The sequence below is a fragment of the Megalops cyprinoides genome, chromosome 2, assembly GCF_013368585.1.
Source record: "Megalops cyprinoides isolate fMegCyp1 chromosome 2, fMegCyp1.pri, whole genome shotgun sequence".
In the NCBI taxonomy this organism is placed as follows: domain Eukaryota; kingdom Metazoa; phylum Chordata; class Actinopteri; order Elopiformes; family Megalopidae; genus Megalops; species Megalops cyprinoides.
This window is the reverse complement of record NC_050584.1, coordinates 57568654-57586232: the sequence shown is the minus strand read 5'-3', so window position 1 is coordinate 57586232 and position 17579 is coordinate 57568654. Positions and strand designations below refer to the sequence as shown.

General features: G+C 41.0%; 1 protein-coding gene across 1 annotated transcript; it reads right to left on the bottom strand.

The window, feature by feature from the left end:
• Positions 1-2011: 2011 nt before the first annotated feature.
• Positions 2012-15881, bottom strand: sh3glb1a (SH3-domain GRB2-like endophilin B1a). Its single transcript, XM_036521015.1, has 9 exons — positions 15545-15881; positions 14312-14453; positions 10798-10926; positions 10222-10355; positions 8510-8602; positions 5983-6072; positions 5739-5839; positions 4098-4323; positions 2012-3397 (listed from the first exon to the last, which is right to left on the bottom strand). The coding sequence occupies exons 1-9, from the start codon at positions 15605-15607 to the stop codon at positions 3290-3292; spliced, it is 1086 nt and encodes a 361-aa protein (XP_036376908.1). The 5' UTR covers positions 15608-15881; the 3' UTR covers positions 2012-3289.
• Between the last annotated feature and the right edge of the window lie 1698 nt (positions 15882-17579).

The window sequence follows — 17579 nt, the reverse complement described above, 5'->3', positions numbered from 1 at the left end:
GACAGTGGACCCCATTTTAAAGAGGAACTCCACAGAGATAAAAAAAAAAAACATGCTGTTCCATACTAACAGTAAGTACTCTTAAAACAACTCATTAATCATGTCTCACTTCAAACCCAGTAATCTAGAGCCAAAAGATGATTTCAAAAATAACTACCCCCCCCCCCCCCCCCCACACACACACACAGCTGAACACCTACCTTAAACTTTCTCCCTTGGTTCTGTCAGAACCATGGGCTTCATGCTGAATGAAAGACAACTCAGCCATTTCAAGAACCAGAGGTCATATGTCTAGAGAAGCAGAAGAGACATGTTTTAATCCACACTTAAAAGCTGCATTGGTGGGAAAGCCTGATTCAGATCAGGATAAACTGTTCCGTATATTGCCACCTGTTCTGTTATTCATAACTTTATAGATAACAAGGTCGCCTGATTCTTTTGAGTTGCCAGCGTTCTTATGACATCTTGGCGGGCTGAGACCAAGTAGAGGATGGCATGAGTCTTCTAGACCAGTTCCAGAATCTTCACAGTCAATCTGCAAAGTCATTATTACCCCTTTATTTTCAAAGAATACTTCACAATCGTTTCCACTTTAAACAATGCATACTGAGTAAGAAGTGGTAAAAAGCAGCCCACACACTTTGTGAGGTGAAATTCTGACAGTGAGATTCAGTGAGAAGGGTAATGAAAGTTTACTTGAAATTAAGCCCTGAGGCACTGACAGACTGTAATGCAAGTCAAAATGCGTAAGTAAGCAACAAACGTCATGAAAACTTGCCAGTGCTGCCAAATACCAGTCCCCCATGTAAATAAGCAGAGATGTGGCAGGAGTGTGTGTGTGTGTGTGTGTGTGTGTGTGTGTGTGTGTGTGTGTGTGTGGGCTGTTATCAGGCGGAAGCTGCTTGGGGTCTGCGTTTCTCCATGGTTCTTTTTGGGAAGGAACTGGGTGTCAGCATGTGAGGCTGAGTAACGGGCAGCAGTGGCCTCCCACCCACAACACAGGAAGTCAGCAGGCCCAACAGCTCCACTTCCACTTAACCCTTTACTCACTGCTTAGTGGCAGGCCCAATCTGTGTGACCTTAACAAGGGGTTACAACCTATATACCACATTTTTTTTCTATATGTCTCTCACAATGATTATAGCTACCCATTAGATAAAGTGCATTCCTCATGACTATTATATACACTCCAGAGATAACACTAAAGAGAGACAGTATATTCCAACCAGTAAACTGAAAATATAGAGTAGGTGTGCTGCCTTTCTTTGAGGTGAGAGTACAAGTCTGATAGAGATCTATAGTGAAAATTCAGGGCTAAATATAAACCACCTAATCTTACAGTATCTTACAGTTTCACACAAGTTTTTACATGAAAAAGACTTTTGTTCCTTTAAGAGTTTTCAGCAGCTGGCCATGTTCATCCTCGAGAATCAACATTCCCTCCATAAATGTTCCATAAACCTGATGGACAGTCCTTATAGACATATGTAATACATCTCATTCTTTACCTCCTGATTAACCCTGACACCTGCTGGCAAACAAGGAACTTGCAATGACAAAAACGTGAAAAATCATGGTTCTGCACTTCTTACGATGATTAAGCAACACTGCTTCGCTTAGGGAGGAAAGCAAACCTGAGGTAACAATGGAGTTACAATTAAATTGCTGTCAAATACAGAAAAGGACAATGCTGTGAACTGTGCTCTAACTATATAGGAACAGCATTTGTTTCACGAGTGCTTCAAACAGTCATATATACTACAAAAGCAGTACAGCTCTAGCCTAATAAAATCTTCAAAGTACACAAAGATATTCCGCAAAAACCATTTCACAAAAAAACATTCTTATCTTCTGAATCTTATGTTATCTGGGTCTGAAATCAGGCCTAAAAAGCATTAAAGTTAACTCAAGACAGGACAAAGTACAAAACACAACATGCTATACAGTACTTTGCTTTAAAACAACACAAGTGAGATGCATCTTTTCTTTTAATACATCAAAATGCATACATTCTTTACACGTTTATAATAACTGAACAGGTGAAAGGAAGGCATCATTAACCTGTCTGCGATCCATTTAGCTCCTGTTCACAGAGGAGCAGTGAACCGAAAACATTGGTTTAATGTTCATCCTGAAACTACAGCCACTCAGTTCAGTTTCCAACCTCCTTTTGCTCTACATACTTATTTTAAGGCACTGTTACACATCAACAATTGGATTATATTGCATAAAGAACTCCTAAAGTGGTAAACTAACAATTAGTTTAACTGTTTACAAGTCAACTGTAAGTAAAACATCTTAAAATCGTATTCAGAGGAATAATGTGCTTTCTGTAGATAAGGCTAATGGTGAAAGCATCGCTTCTTAATTTTCAGTCTATAGTAATTGAGAGTACAGTCAGTGTTAGGGGCTACCCTTACTTTTTTCCTGAACGTATTCATGAAAAAGCTCATTTGGCATATATCCTTTGCCTGAAACACTTATTTGAAAGCATTTACCATTTAACCCCAGATGAATCGAATGGTAAATGCTGCTACAACATGGACAATACCTGAAGCACTTGTACCAGACGGCCCGACATTCAGTTGACAACCTTTCTTCGTTTCATCTTGATCTAATTTAATTCTCTGGAATGTTCTTAACCTGATTTAGTTATGCTCACAGTTCCTCTGGGGAGAAACACCAAAGGGAGGGCCATGTGATAAGTCATGTGACTCTGAAATCATTATCCTCTTTGAAGTATGAATCAGGACCTTGTGGCACTATGAAAGACAAGCTTTTACATCCTGGCAAGGAGATTGAAATATCTACAGCATTGCATAAAAAGGAAATGGAACAAGTATTCCTCAACTTTTCAGTCAATGTTTGAGTGCTTTTTTTGCACAGATTAAAAAGGCTGTAAAAAAATAAAACGGCAAAAATAATGCTTTTCGGTGATATAAACAGAAGCAATTGGCAGTGACAAATGTAATTAAAGCATACAATGGCCAGAATCGGAGTTAGTTACATATTATGTAAACCAAAAAAAAAAAAAAAAAAAGAACAAAATACCCAAATTCGTGAGAAGACAAAGGTTGAAGGTTTGAAAGTTGAAAGACTTTTTGCAAGTTACTGTGGTCGTCAGTATTGCAGCTCATCACCAGGGCTGGCGGCCGAGCATCCGTAAGACATGGTAGAGCAGAAGGCTGGGAAGCACTTCATAGGAAGTTAATTGCATAACAGTATAAATATGAAAAAAAAAAAATCACAGCTGGAATATACTTTTTTTCCCAAAACCCACACTAAACACTCAATTTAGCAGCTCCAGATAGGTGATAGGGACCTTTCCCTTCTGGTTCCCCCGTTCACCCATCAACCAATCCGAGTCCATACCTGGCACGCTAGACACCATGATAACCTGGTGGGAAAAAGAGAAACACCAAAAGTGTCACACCTCCACTAAATATTCGCTTCAGGCTTCTGAGCCACATTTAATCAAACACTACCCCCAGATAACTACTTCCATTATGAAAGAGGTTACATACTGTACAAATATCATATGGGGCGGCAGTGTAGCATAGTGGTGAGAAGGAGGGCTTATAACCAAAAAAGGTTGTTGGTTCGATTCCCTACTGGGGCACTGCAGCTGTACCCTTGGGCAAGGTGCATAACCCAGAATTGCTTCAGTAAATATCCAGCTGTATTAATAGATAAAGTTAAAACTGTAACCTGTGTAAGTAACTCTGGATAAGAGTGTCTGTTGAATGACAATAATGTACATTTCAGCATTTAGCAGACACGCTTATCCAGAGTGACTTCTATGACAACAGAAAATAAGTGCATCCATTCAAATTTAAACAAGCAACAGTGTGAGACCAGGCCAATAACACTCCCAGACCAGTGAGTGTGAGCATAACATTATTCAAGCCCTACCACAAGTTAACTTGTGCAATCTGACAAAATGTAATGTAAATACATTGATACAAAATGACATCTTTAAAACTCAAAGACTCTTGTCAAAGGTTGAGCAGTTTTGAGCAGTTGCTACAGCCGGAGCTTTCCTGGCTTTGAAACACAGCGGGAGTGCAGCCCGTGAGGACGTCCTGACAGCGGCCTACCTCATCCGCCAGCAAGGACAGCTCGCTGCTCCCGGCTGCGTCGTAGTCGTACAGGACCCGAGCCTTGCGGCTGCCACTGGAATTTCGCAGCTCGGTGAAGCCAGAGGAGGCCCGCCCGGTGAACGGGGTGGGCAGGGAGGCCGTCAGAGGGATGGTGGGTACAGAGATGCTGGCCGCCGCGTTCACCGACGACTGGTTGTTGTTGGAGGAGAAGGTGGAAGGGAAGCTGAGGGAGAGATTTCCACAGGAGCCAATGGTTAGTGAGGTGGTTTCACGCTGTGGACTTCTTCTCAAAATAATCTTTCATAGGGTGTATTGCAGTGACCCTTTCATCTTGCCTTTGTTGTGGTTTACAGTGGGTTCTGCAGGTTATTTCCTATTAATGTTGCCAAGGGGTGATACCAATTGCAATGAATGTTTGCCAAGTTTTTGTCACTTGAAATCCTATGAAAAACAGGCAGCTGCGTGCAATGGTTTTTTGATTTCTTACTGCCCTCTAGAGGAGACAAAAAATATTACATGACTTTCTTTGGATGCAAGATCTTCCTAATTACATCAACTGCATCAGACACCCCTAGCTCTGAATGATGGAACCTGAGTACTTATCATAACTGCCATTTATAATGGCCTGTTGTTATTCATAGAGTAGACAGCCAGCTTCCACTGTTTAAAATGAAAATCATTGTGATACTCGATTTAATTCTCTCACTGAAGCACTGCAACAGGTGAACTCATGGTATGAGTACTACACCTTCTAATCAGTCATAAATGAATGTGACATTTGGGTACACGTTTCACTTTTTGTAAATACAGATATGTGCCTGGGTTTCACTAGGTCTATATACCGCCATTGTAGAAACACTATCAAATTAATACAAACTAATACTAATAGTACAGAGAGTATGCGCTGTCAACAAACAAAGCCAAAACAGTCCATACTGAAACAGAAGGGGGGGACAAAGACCAACAAGCAATCAGTTCCCTTTTCACTGCAAGTAGACTGATATTGCCGTCTTCATTCCCAGGTCTGAGAGGCCTTTCTTTAATTATTTATTCCAGCTAATGTTTAACCGGTGTATTAAAGAGTAGGTTCATGGGAAAGAATAGCTTTAGGATTTGCAGTAACAACCCAGTTATTGAGGGGTATGGCCATTGCAAGCTGAAGCAATGCAGCTTCATAAGTTGTTAAATACTCAATTGTCTTTCAAAATAGACTGCACCCTCACATTTCAATTAATTCTGTAATTATATATTACCATTTTACAGCAGCCGAGAAAGATGTTTTCTAATTACGCATTTGTCCTCCTTTGTTGCACTTTAAATGGGCATGTTTATATTTTCAGCTCACTTTGCAGGATGTAGGTCATTTGGGAGGTAATTAAGGTCAACCCACCCCTGTTTTAGTTGAGCTACAAACAAACAACATATCTGTTGTCAAACAAATACTGTATTATATCAAAAGCCTACTGGAATTGCTTCTAAGAGAACAGAATCAATAGAAAATCCTCTCTTAGCTGTAAATCCTGGCAGACTGTCGCAGTAAACTACAGATAAATGCATGTAACAGTCATTTCTGCAGACACGTATGGAAATGATTTTGTTCTGTTCAATAAACAGCAGCAAATGTGAGGCTGGCGGTACCTTCCCAGCTGTTTCTGGAGGTCCACCATGTACTGATAACACTGTGCGTAGTATGTGGTCTGGGCCTCCACAAAGTCAGTCAAGCAGCGCAGGTGGTGGGCCTGCAAGGGAGATAAAAGAGGATGAGCGCGCCGCAGTGAAAACGGCTTTGGGAAAACGGCACCGCGGGGCGCCTGCTCGCACAGCTGCGGTCCGCTGCGGGCGTCTGCGCGCACGGTGGCGCGAGGGCGGCAGCGCTACGTACGTGAGTGCTGCTGACGCCCTCCAACAGGAGCCTGGTGATCTCCGCCTGCCGGTCGAACTCGCTCTGCGTCATCCTCAGCTCCTGCTCCGCCTGCGTGGACGACAGAGGGCAGAACGCTGAGCACGCTGACGGCACCGCCACACCGGACACACACAGAACGCCACCGCTGAGAGTGCGTGAAAGTGATCGTGCTTCATTTTGCAAGACATAAAAATTATCAACCGCTGTGTCTGAGATAACCCCAAGAATGACCAAATTAAGCTTACGCTGTATGATTGACTTCTCAGTCCTCTCACAGATACTGGCTCTTCATAAATGACAAATTTCCTTTTAAGCGCATAGGCAAATGCCAAAGGAGATAATAGGAAAATGGCTCCAAGTAATTACTGATGGCAAGTGTGATTGTGACAGCCGCTGGCACACCAACACTACTGTGTTTCCGTTCACATGACACATGCCACAGCTACACCGGAGAGGCCTCTGGTGTTCCCTACAGCAGCGACTCACATCAAGATGCAAAATTCCCCCTGCCCGGCTCCAAAATTCCTCTTACCTTTGTCACTTCCTCCGCCCACATCTGGTAAGCATTTAAAAAGCGTGACAGAGTGATTAGGATGACAGATGGCACGGCGGGCGAGCACAGACAAAACAATCGCCTTTTTCGCCCTCCACAATAAACACGCTCCACAAAAGGTCACTCGTCATGCCGTCACAGTCAGTGTGTGACACACAAACTGACACAGACTAATTCAGTTGGCTCAGGGGGCTTTTCAGACGCTGGTCTTGACAATGCTGTTGGTGTACACGTTTTTTTTTTTGTAAAGAGTAAAAAGAAAGGGTGTCCTCTCTGTGCATCCATAGTATGATATTTACATCAAAATGATCTGAGGGGAAAATCTTGGCTTTTGTGTCTATTTGAAGTTTGACGGCCTTTGTGCATATGTTCATGAAACTGTTTTGTTCTCAAACTTTAGTAGCCAATCAAAGTGTTGACATATTAAGGGTTACACCCCTTTCCTTTGCACAACAGTACAGCATGTTTTGGCGAAGGACTGTTATACATGAGTAACGTGGTGGAGTTCTTCTCAAAAAGAGCTTAGTGAACTTACCACATGCTACCACACCCACATGTCTGGATTTTGAAACACCAGCCATGTTCCACCAAAACATTGCCACACCCCCTGTCACTACAGTGTGTGTGTGTGTGTGTGTGTGTGTGTGTGTGTCTGTCTGTCTGTCTGTCTGTCTGTCTGTCTAGGATGACAGCTAACCATTCACGAACAGATCACAGAACACCACATGTCTACTGACAATGACATAAAACAGTATCATGAAGACGCCTTCTCTTGCTGTCTGCGAGAGAAAATGGCTCAACTTCTATGGTTACAGCTATGGTTAAGAGACCGGAACTAACACAGCCACAATTGCAGAAAGGCTCCCATTTCGAAAAGGCCGCTTACAGCTGGAGAGACAATGCGGGATGCAGACAGAGAGAGAATGGGTAAGAATGCACGCATCTCTGTACATGCTGAGCAGCCCGTCATCACAGGAAAACAACTCTCTCCATTCAGCCTTTGTGCTGGACAGCTTGATAGGGCCTCGTACTTGGCTTAACCAAGCACAGATACACTATGCTGAAATTGAAGACACCAGTTTCAGCATTATTACTTGTCTGAATGACTTTGAAAAGACCGTAATGCAGTTTTGTAACATTCTGGCAGACATGTAGTGGGTCGAGTGAGAACAACAGGATAACTCCTAAGACTCAACAGGCAAAGATAAAAATGTGTGAAACCACAAGGCCTTGTCATTGGCACTGTCATTCTCACTGGAAACACTGTAGCGAACAAGCTAACGGCACACCCTTTGCTCCTCCTAGCAAGCTGCTGATGAACGCGACAGTGAGAGAAGGCAGGCCATCTGACCACTGAGGTGAGAACTGAGCAAAATGCGACAAACCTTCATCCATTTTACATGCAAGAAGTTCAGCATGTAATTGAAATGTACCGCATAGTCAACATCTCCCGGCGGAGGACATGTGTTTAGTTGCTGGAGCGTTAGGAGACAGGGAAGAAAGTAGAAGAGAAAGTGACAGGACACAGACACAAAAGGTTTGTAACACAGAAGGCACACAATGCAGAAATGTTAGCAAGTGTTAGGTGAGCAAGAGCTACAAAAGGGGGTTATCCAGAGAGTATGGCTGAGGAAGGGGGGGCAAATTCCCACATCACAAGGAGACTGCATGCTTCAACAAGTGTTCCGGTAGCTCGTGTGCCTTTTGACTGCAGGGGAAGAGAGCTCACCCCTGTGTTGTGTAACAGCGAGCACTAAAAGTGGAGTTGTTGACCATCAGGTAATGGTTTTTGCATTATTTGGGCAACAACTCACTGCATATTAATGAGAAGGCATGTAGGTGGGAGCGTGAGAGTGCGTGCATGCATGTGCGTGTGAGTGTACATGTGTGCCAGTGTGTGTGTGTGTGTGTGTGTGTGTGTGTGTGTGTGTGTGTGTTTGTTGAAATACCCACCACTGCCCTGGCATCGGCCACTCTGGCTTTCTTCAGTCTAGTCTTGGCAGCATCCAGGTCCAGGCGCTTATTCTGCAGAAGCTTCCGCTCTTTCTGGAGAAACATGCGGATGAAACATATAAAACAATTCACAGAAGCTCGATGAAAGCTGGACAGACCGCGACAGCTAACAGGCTGCGATACTGCTCTCCATCGTCTCAATCGCCTTGGTAAGAACACGTCTACCAGAATGAGTTACAGGATATAGAAGGTGCCAGCTAGGCTAATGTATAATAATTTGGTGTACATTTTACCTCAGAGAAGAGAGCCCGGCAGAGATGTAATAACAGTGTAACCTGCATAATAGCCTATGCCATGCATGACAAACTGACGAAAATAAGCAGGAAATATTAACCAAGCATAACATTTTCCTATGTGCTCACATTCAGGCATTTTTATACATCTTTCAGGGAAACCACTAACCATAGTGGATTTCTGCATATGTTTTATTACAGTCCTGCCCTGATTATACATTAACACTTAATGCTACTTCACATTATTTGCAGTAACATGCAAAACATTAGCAATCTGTTTTTTTCTATTAGTTATCTGCAAAATGTAAACTCTTATAATAGGAGTACACAAAATAACTTACGAAGCATAAAAGACCCATGACAAGAGCAAGGGTGACAAACACATTTAACATAAATAAAATTTGTGGTGACTTGAGGTGACTCAATTGAAAAACAGCTTTGTCATTTAAATCATACCTCAGAAGCTTTAACAGTGCCACAAGAGATAATGACAATGTAATCTTAAAAGGTTTATGTGACTTATGGAGTATTGCAAGTGCTTTTTTCAAAGGAGAAAACGTGAAGGTGTTTGAGATATTCAGTGTAGGGTTATTCCTGAGTATGGTCCTGCCCTAACAAGACATGAAGTGCTGAGCAAGGGTTTCAAGTTGAAACAGGTATCTACTTCAGATTAGATAAGCATATTAAGTTCACACAGGCAAAACAGAATTCATCCAGGTTCTGAAATGCCTGAAAGGAATTGTGGTTTTTCACAATAACATTTCCTATGCCAGGCCATGTACCCATTGAAAGAATCTCTTTTTGAGTGGCAATGTCAGGTATTCAATTCAGAGGCCAACCTGGGGGTTGGATCTATGGATTGCACACTAGCATTTAAATTCATATGTTGCACATTTGTCCGTTTTGCATTTTATACTTATTTTTCACAGCAAAATTAAAAGATCCAATAGCTGAGGTTCAAGGATTGATACCAGTGCCCATTCAGAAAAGTCTAACTGTTCAATTGACCAATGCAAACTGTGCCATTGGTGCAGAAGACCAGAAGACAGAGAAAGTAGCACTTAACCAATGATGTTAAAGGTGGGTCAAGCTGTGGGTGTCATAACTACAACAGACATTGTTTGTGCATCAATAATAGTGTGCTGACACACAAAGAACATATGGACTACTAACTTGATGTAGGATGCGCCTATATTTACCGCACATTTCCTGTGTCTGTCCATCACTTTTGTGAAGGTTTCCCCTTTGAGCCAGAGACACAAACGCAATTACTTCAGTCTTACAAATGGTAATATCTGGTATTCAGATACGCAAGTATATTCATATTTTGTTGATGTCACAACTAAAATGAATGCTGGGGGTCAACTTGAATATTATTTTCTGTTTTTTTTTGTAGCAGTAGCTAATTTTTCAACTTACTAAGATAGTCTTGAAGTCTCCTTCAAGAAAGTTGCGAAATGGTGTGAGGAAGTTGATGGCTGAGCTCTGAATGAACTCTCTCTCTGCACCTCCAATCTGTTTCTCTGTCTCTCCACATTTTATGAGTGCATTGCCTACAATGAAGAGAATAAGAGTTTTCAATCAGTTCCATTGTTGATAAAGTGGCTGAAACATTTAGTTCTCTCAAACAACAAATGACTCCAGAGTTGTTTTTTTGACCTTATGTTACATTACATTATTACGTTAGTGGCATTTAGCAGATGCTCTCATCCAGAGTGACTTACATTGGTTAGTTTTTTTTTTTTTTTGTTAATCCATGTTACTCATTTATACAGCTAGATATTTACAGAGGCAATTGTGGGTTAAGTACCTTACCCAAGGGTACAGCAGCAAGACCCCAGCAGCAACCTTTCAGTTACGAGTCCTGCTCCTTAACCACTATGCTACACTGCCACCCACGATGATACAGGGTCTTGTAGAATGACAAGAAAGAGAGATGGCACGACGAACTTCAGGCTGCATTGTGAAATGCATCCTATGTGACGAAGCGCTCACCATACGCGGTTCCTGGACCAAACTCGTTCCCAGAGTCGATCATGGACTGGCCCAGCAGCTCATGGTTGTTCATCCGCGTTGGAGCTTTTTTCTCCAGCTTCTCGTACAAAAATTCCTCTATTCTGACATCTGCAAATTGAACAAGGGAAATTCAATTAGGAACAGAAGGAGAGTCATAAGACAACCCCTGTGCCCTGTTACAATGTGACCCATTGGAAATGAGACAGCAGCAAGCTAATTTACTTGGTACAGAGACTTACTTCTCTACTTAGTGATAACTGGATGATTGATACAAGGACTAGGGACATAGGGCTAATGCACCCTTTTAAATCAATTTTAGTAACTACTGATAATTTACCCTGCAGTATGATACATATTAAACATGACTTTGGTCTTCTCTAGCATGACGTGTAGCTCACATTTGATGTTTTTCTTAGTGAAGCTGTCCAGAGTACATACCTTGCTACAGGCTACAAAGGCCGGAATCAAACCCGACTTTCAAGTTCTTAGCCTCTTAAGCACGAGAAACCATAAATGTGTCATTAGGACGGAGTCCAGGGTGCACTTCAGATATCCTGAGATATCCCGACTGAGATTCCACACATTAATACATGATTGACATCTCAGTTTCTGATGCAAATACATATATGGACAGCCATATATAGAAACAAAAATAACAAACCTGTTTATGATAGGTTGAACAGGCAGGCATTTGTGAGTAGAGTTATATAGGAATACAAAACATCTGGATATTAATAACAGCTTTGCAATTAGACTTGCTGCTCCTAGCATATCTCCACTGTTTCTACTATTTACATTGACACTGCAACAAGCGTTTTACTCGGGGTGCCTTTGGACCTGAGCATGTCAATGAGCACAAATGTCTGGCATTGTTTCTGGAAATCAACTTCCTACTCTACAGCTTAAAGCTGTGGGGATACAAGTGCTCTCTTAAGTCCAACTGTTTAAAACAGACTCAGCTTCAGGCATAAAAGTGGCTTTACTCTACATTGCCCCATTTCACTCAAATTTTGCATAATTATTGGATAAAGTCTGTAGATGCATGTAAAAACTCAATTCAATTTCAAATCAAATCAATTTGATTTAAGTCCTAGGCCACCCCCAAAACAACCACCAAGTTCCTTTTCCACACATCACTAATTTGGCACACTGCTCACTTATTCATCTCACATTTGGCACATTCATCAGATATGGACTGTAGATGTGTGCAAAATGGTTGCCATGGCTCTAACTTTCTGGCCAAGCTCAATATGGCTGCAAAACACAATTTCTGTGCGAGTTTCCACAGCGCTGCCTGACCTATTTTGGCACGTCTTCTTTTTATTGTCTAAATGTTCACAAACATTGTCCTGAATGTACTGTCGGCCTCAACCAATATGGCCGCAAATATTATCCCACATATGCACACCCTCTCACAGAATTCACTCATTCCTCTAATGCTTCACACACACATTGGGAACTGCTTTTAGAGGTACATCACTTGTTTGATATGTCTTACTTCTTAGTCTATGGTCAATACAACACAGAATACACACTTCAGGAGTAATTTTTTAAGCGGCACTCTCTGATTCATCTAGTATCTTCCACATTTCTCAAACACCATCTCTAAAAGCACTGCCACACAACACTCAGATACAGAACCTTATGGGTGCCTGCAACCACTACTTAAACCGTGGTCCTTTTGACAGTCCACTTTTAATACACAAGCCTATTTTTCCCCAAAATATCTACGATCTTCTTCGCTTTTCAGAAAATATTTGCACCCACAATATGTGGTGGGGTTTGTGTGGTGAGCCATGTTGTGAAAATACACACAAGTTGCTGCTAGAGTTCTTGTCTTGAAATGATCTGACAGAGGCAGTGCAGCTTATTACTGTCCTGGTGTTGCATGCCTTGTGACCGGCACAGACAGCAGATGCAAAGGCGAGGCAGTGATAATTACTGTTGTGTAAATGTCTCAGACCTGAAGATTTCAGACGGCAGACAGACTGTCAGTTAAAGGTTGTACCACAACAACAGCATCAAAAACCCAGCATGAGAATGCTACTCTTAATCAGCTACGAGAGCACATGCCTTAAGCTGACAGGGTTATCTATTAAATTTAGTGTGCCGTCAAAATATTTTTGAAGGACTGAATGCTAGTCTAACTGAATTCTGATCTGTAAACATATTTTCTGAATTGAGAATAATATGCACTTAATGCCTTCAACTTGTGTTGCAATTTCATTGCAGAGCTTCTGTTATGCAATATCCTGAAATAAGAACATTCCTGCTACAAATGCACATTTTTTCAGATATCTTCTAAAATTAAAAATAATTCATTTTAGTTAGTTCATTTTACTAGGTGTGAAATATCTACCACCTCCCTTCTTCAACATCCAATAAAGAAGTTAAAACCACTCAGTCATATACATAAAACACTAGCTAAATATATATTAAACACAGAAACACAAGCTGAAATACATCTAAAAATAAAATGAAGAGCAGAAGAAACAGTTGCTTTGGGGTTTGAGCCTCTGACCACCTGTTACTCACAGCATGGTATGTGGACATACCCCCCACTGCACTAAATAATATGATGCAGCTGCCTGAGGATTTAAGGGGCAAGCACTGTATCTGCAACTACAGGTAAATACATTTACACCCTCTGGTGAAGAATTTATTATGTTTAAAACAGCTCATCTGCGGGATGCAGTGTTAACATCCGGCAAGAAAAAAAAAACATTTCAAGCTTTGTGTAGAATAAGGCTGAGGTGTGAAAACAATTTACAACCCATTTTCTTTTCTTCAGTTTCAAATTTCTGGTACATCAAGGTCTGATGCCAGACAAGCAGTGAAAACCCAAGAGGTGGCTTCTCCCATCAGCATTTCCCTATAATCTTAGCCAAGTATTTCCTTTACCGACAGTTATGACAGTATTTCAGTGACAACACTGAAGACAAGACAGAAGAGTTTTAGGCATGTGTGTAGTAGACACAACAGCACTTGCACAAATGAAGAGAAATTGACTCTTTGAACTCTAACTGAAAAGTAAAAGGAGAAATCAACATCTCCCCTCAATCAGACAGACATCAAATGTTGTGGTAATGACTCGACCTCTAGGTTAAAAAAAAAGGTTGTAGCAGTCCATCCGGTCAGAGAATTCCTTCCAGGTTCTCAGGCTTCGTGGTTTAGTTTTATCACGTTACTGCTTAAAGTGATTGTTTTCTCTTAGCCTAATGCACTAATTAATTCCCTGTTGTGCTCTGATAACGTCCACTTCTCAGTGATTGGCGTGCAACAGATCCACTACTACAGTATTCTACTAACATCATTCAAGCAGCGCTGAAAGGAGGGCTCCAGCCAATTAGTATCTATAAGACTCATATCAAGACTGCGAAGTTTATGTAAGATTCGTTTACATAAATAGTGAAATAATGGTGTCACAGGATGGGATCAAAGACATTCTATCTGCAAGTATTCGCAGCATGATCTAGCAGTAATTGCCTCTTACTTGGGTTGGGTTGTAGCAAAACCTCTGTCTGCTTCATAATCTTCTCCGTCCAGTGTTTGGTGCATTCTGCTCTGGCAAGAAGGTTCTCCAAATGGGCGTCCAACTCGGTTTTTTCAGCCTGGCCAAGTTTCTCCTCTGTAAACTAATTTTGACATGAAATGAAACATTAGTCTGCAGTTATGTTTACTAACTGTTATCCGTTGCTCTTCTGAATAAAATAAACCTTCAGGGATTTGTCCATTTTAACTCGTGACAGGTTTTGCTGACAAAAATGCATAAATTCATAATTTTGTACTCCAGCCAGCTAGCTAAGTAATGGGCTCACAACAGCGAAACTGTTAGCGATCTAAGGTTTGTTTAATTATACGGACTGTATCCTATTCAAGCGGCTGAACCTCGCACACACGCCTTCACACTACATGCGTATTCACACACAGCCAGTCTGCATGTATCATGATGTACAGTTTACAGAAGGCTTCATTACAAACTAGTTATTACTTGTAATGCCGCCTCAACTATTTAGTTGCGCTAGACAGAGCTAGAGTAGTAAGACCATGGAAAAATAGGCATGTCCCATAACCTTACATAGACTAATACCAAGCTACAGTTATCTAGCTTTGAGACAGTTCAGACCAAGATTTTTACTTTTATTTTATTTTTTACAAATTTCACATTCTTAAGTTGCCAATGTACAAACATTAGCACGACATAAACTCCAGCAACATTTCAACTGCTGGTAGCGCTTTTATCTTACGTTACTCTCTCCAGCTAGCTAACGTTAGCTGTAAGTCAGCTAGCTACCTAGCCATATCACCAGCTCAATCACAGGCTAGCCACAAAAGTGAAACCGGATGTCACCCAGTGTGCTTTTCTTTACTTCGTACGGCGACACGACTGGTTCCGACACCAGTTGAACATCCAAATGATGTGAATACAGCTTGTTTTAACTATCATTTACTTAGGTAGGTAAATTAAAATAAAACAGAAAAAACCAACGCCCCAACGGCCCGCTTCCTCCAACTGACAAAATCCCGTGACACTACTTTTCAAGTATCGAGTTAGCTTAGCTAAACAGGCCTGGCGCAGAGCACCGAGTTTTCCTGTTGCACCACCTAACTAGCTAGTTAGCTATGTACAAGTATGAAAGGCTGACATGATAAATATGATGGCTTCATATCCCGTCATTTTTACAAAAACAAGTGGTTGAACAAACTCCCGTTGTCCGTACTTTACCTGTACAGCACGGCTGAGGAAAGTACCGGCGTCTGCTGCTAATCTTTTAACGTTGAAGTCCATAGTTGTTTCGTTGAAAAATACAAGATGAGTTGCTTAGTTGGCTGGTTTCGGCTAGTAATCCATACAAGCAGAAAGGGTGGCGATGTGAGAATTTAGCTAGCAATCGTTAGCTAGCCAGCTCCCAATGTTCTGCAAAAAAGTCCCTGATTTTTTTTGTCAGCCAGTCGTCTGATTGACTGGCAGGGGAGTGTACAGTACTACAAAGCTCGTCCGCTTTTTCGCCGTAACAGAAGAGGAAGAGGAGGTAACTTGGGTCCAGGGCTACACGAGTTCACACAAGTGCATGAATTATAGTTTATGGGAAGTGCGTAACGTTATTTTCGTGCTAATCCTCTGCCACGAAAGCAGTGGTTAGGTTGTTGCCTCACCGTCGATTCAAGGCTTTTCTAAATTGTTCTCAGTATGAATGGGTTATCTTTAAAAATATTGTCATGCGCCCGTTTTTAAATGTATAGCTAGATCTATCCAGCCAGTGAATTAACTGTTGCCAGATTGTTTATGACAGAATGAACTAGGTGTAACAGTTAGCAGTAACAAATAACGACTCGTAATTACTTCGATTAGTTGCAATTTTCCGCTTTAAGACCAAAGCCGAGGTAGGGACTCCATTGATCAGCGTTTAGAGAATATTGTACATGTGAGTCATTTACAGTTTTTACAGATTGTGTTCAACAATGGAATAAATTCTAGAGAGAATGTGCCGACGAATTATCCCTATCCAACGTAGAAACGTAATGTAGACTAATTGATGCAACACATATAAAATTAAGTAAAGCACATTTTGTAATATACTTGAAATGTGACGGATTCCAGTTCATCAGCTTTGTTCAATTAACAGACTGGGGAAATTACATGAGCATATTACTACTATACCACAACTTAAAGTGTGTTACATGGATACTTGTACATACTGTTGGTGACTGTTCCTGTCAATGCACAGACACTTAATTATTTTTTATTTATTTATTTTCATACACTCCTCATATTTTATACATTCATACACTTTATATTCTTGTTTTAAGTTCTTGTTATATGTTGTCATGGCACTGACATGGGGCAGCAACTGTAATTTCGTTGTCCTGAACAATGACAATAAAGCTTTCTTATCTCTCATACTCTTACTTAGAGATCAACAGTGAGAAATTATGATTATTTACCTTGTCCCCCAAAATAGGCAAATAAACAAGTCAGTCTGCTGAAAAGTGAACAAGGTCATAGCTAGGACTAATTGTTGAAATGGTTGTCAGATTCTTGAATGGCAGTCAGCCTTGTGTAATGATGTAATATTAAAATGGTGGTTTGAACAAAGGATTTTCCTTATGTCATTGATTTTTATGGTTTTTAATCTATTATAAAACGCGGTAACGTGCACATATGTTGTTTTTGTATTGAGTTTGACAATGTTTTGGATGTAGATCATGAAAAAAATGTACTAGTGAGCTTAGATACCTCATGGGAAACACTAAGAACCACCCAGGATTAAACATCCTCCTGGATGAATCTTTATGATCAGCTTTGCTCTCTCTCCCCTTCCATTTGCAGAGATCAGGAGAGAGAAAACATACAAAATAGTAAAACATGTATAGTGCACAACTAGTACTTAATTTATTCATTGCTTTGCTCGTTTGTTTTACATACTGTACGTGAAAAACCCATCTGATTAGTCCTTGAAAATGCTAGTGGGTAAGGGAGAAACTTTTTGCTTGGCTACTGTACTAAATAAGAGATCTATACAATCACAGAAAACACAATGAAAACCACGGTGCAGTAAGTAATAGTAAGATGTGTTGTGAAAATAAATCTGAAGAAAATGTCTAGCAGTCAATCCCAGACAGACTTTTCCTTCACAAAGGTACACATAGGAGGACTTGATCAGATGAAGTCAAAATGCAGTAATTGAAACTGTTTTATCCATCTATCAACATACAGTATGTTTGGTTTTTGTTGTCACAAGTACATGGAAGAAGAAAAA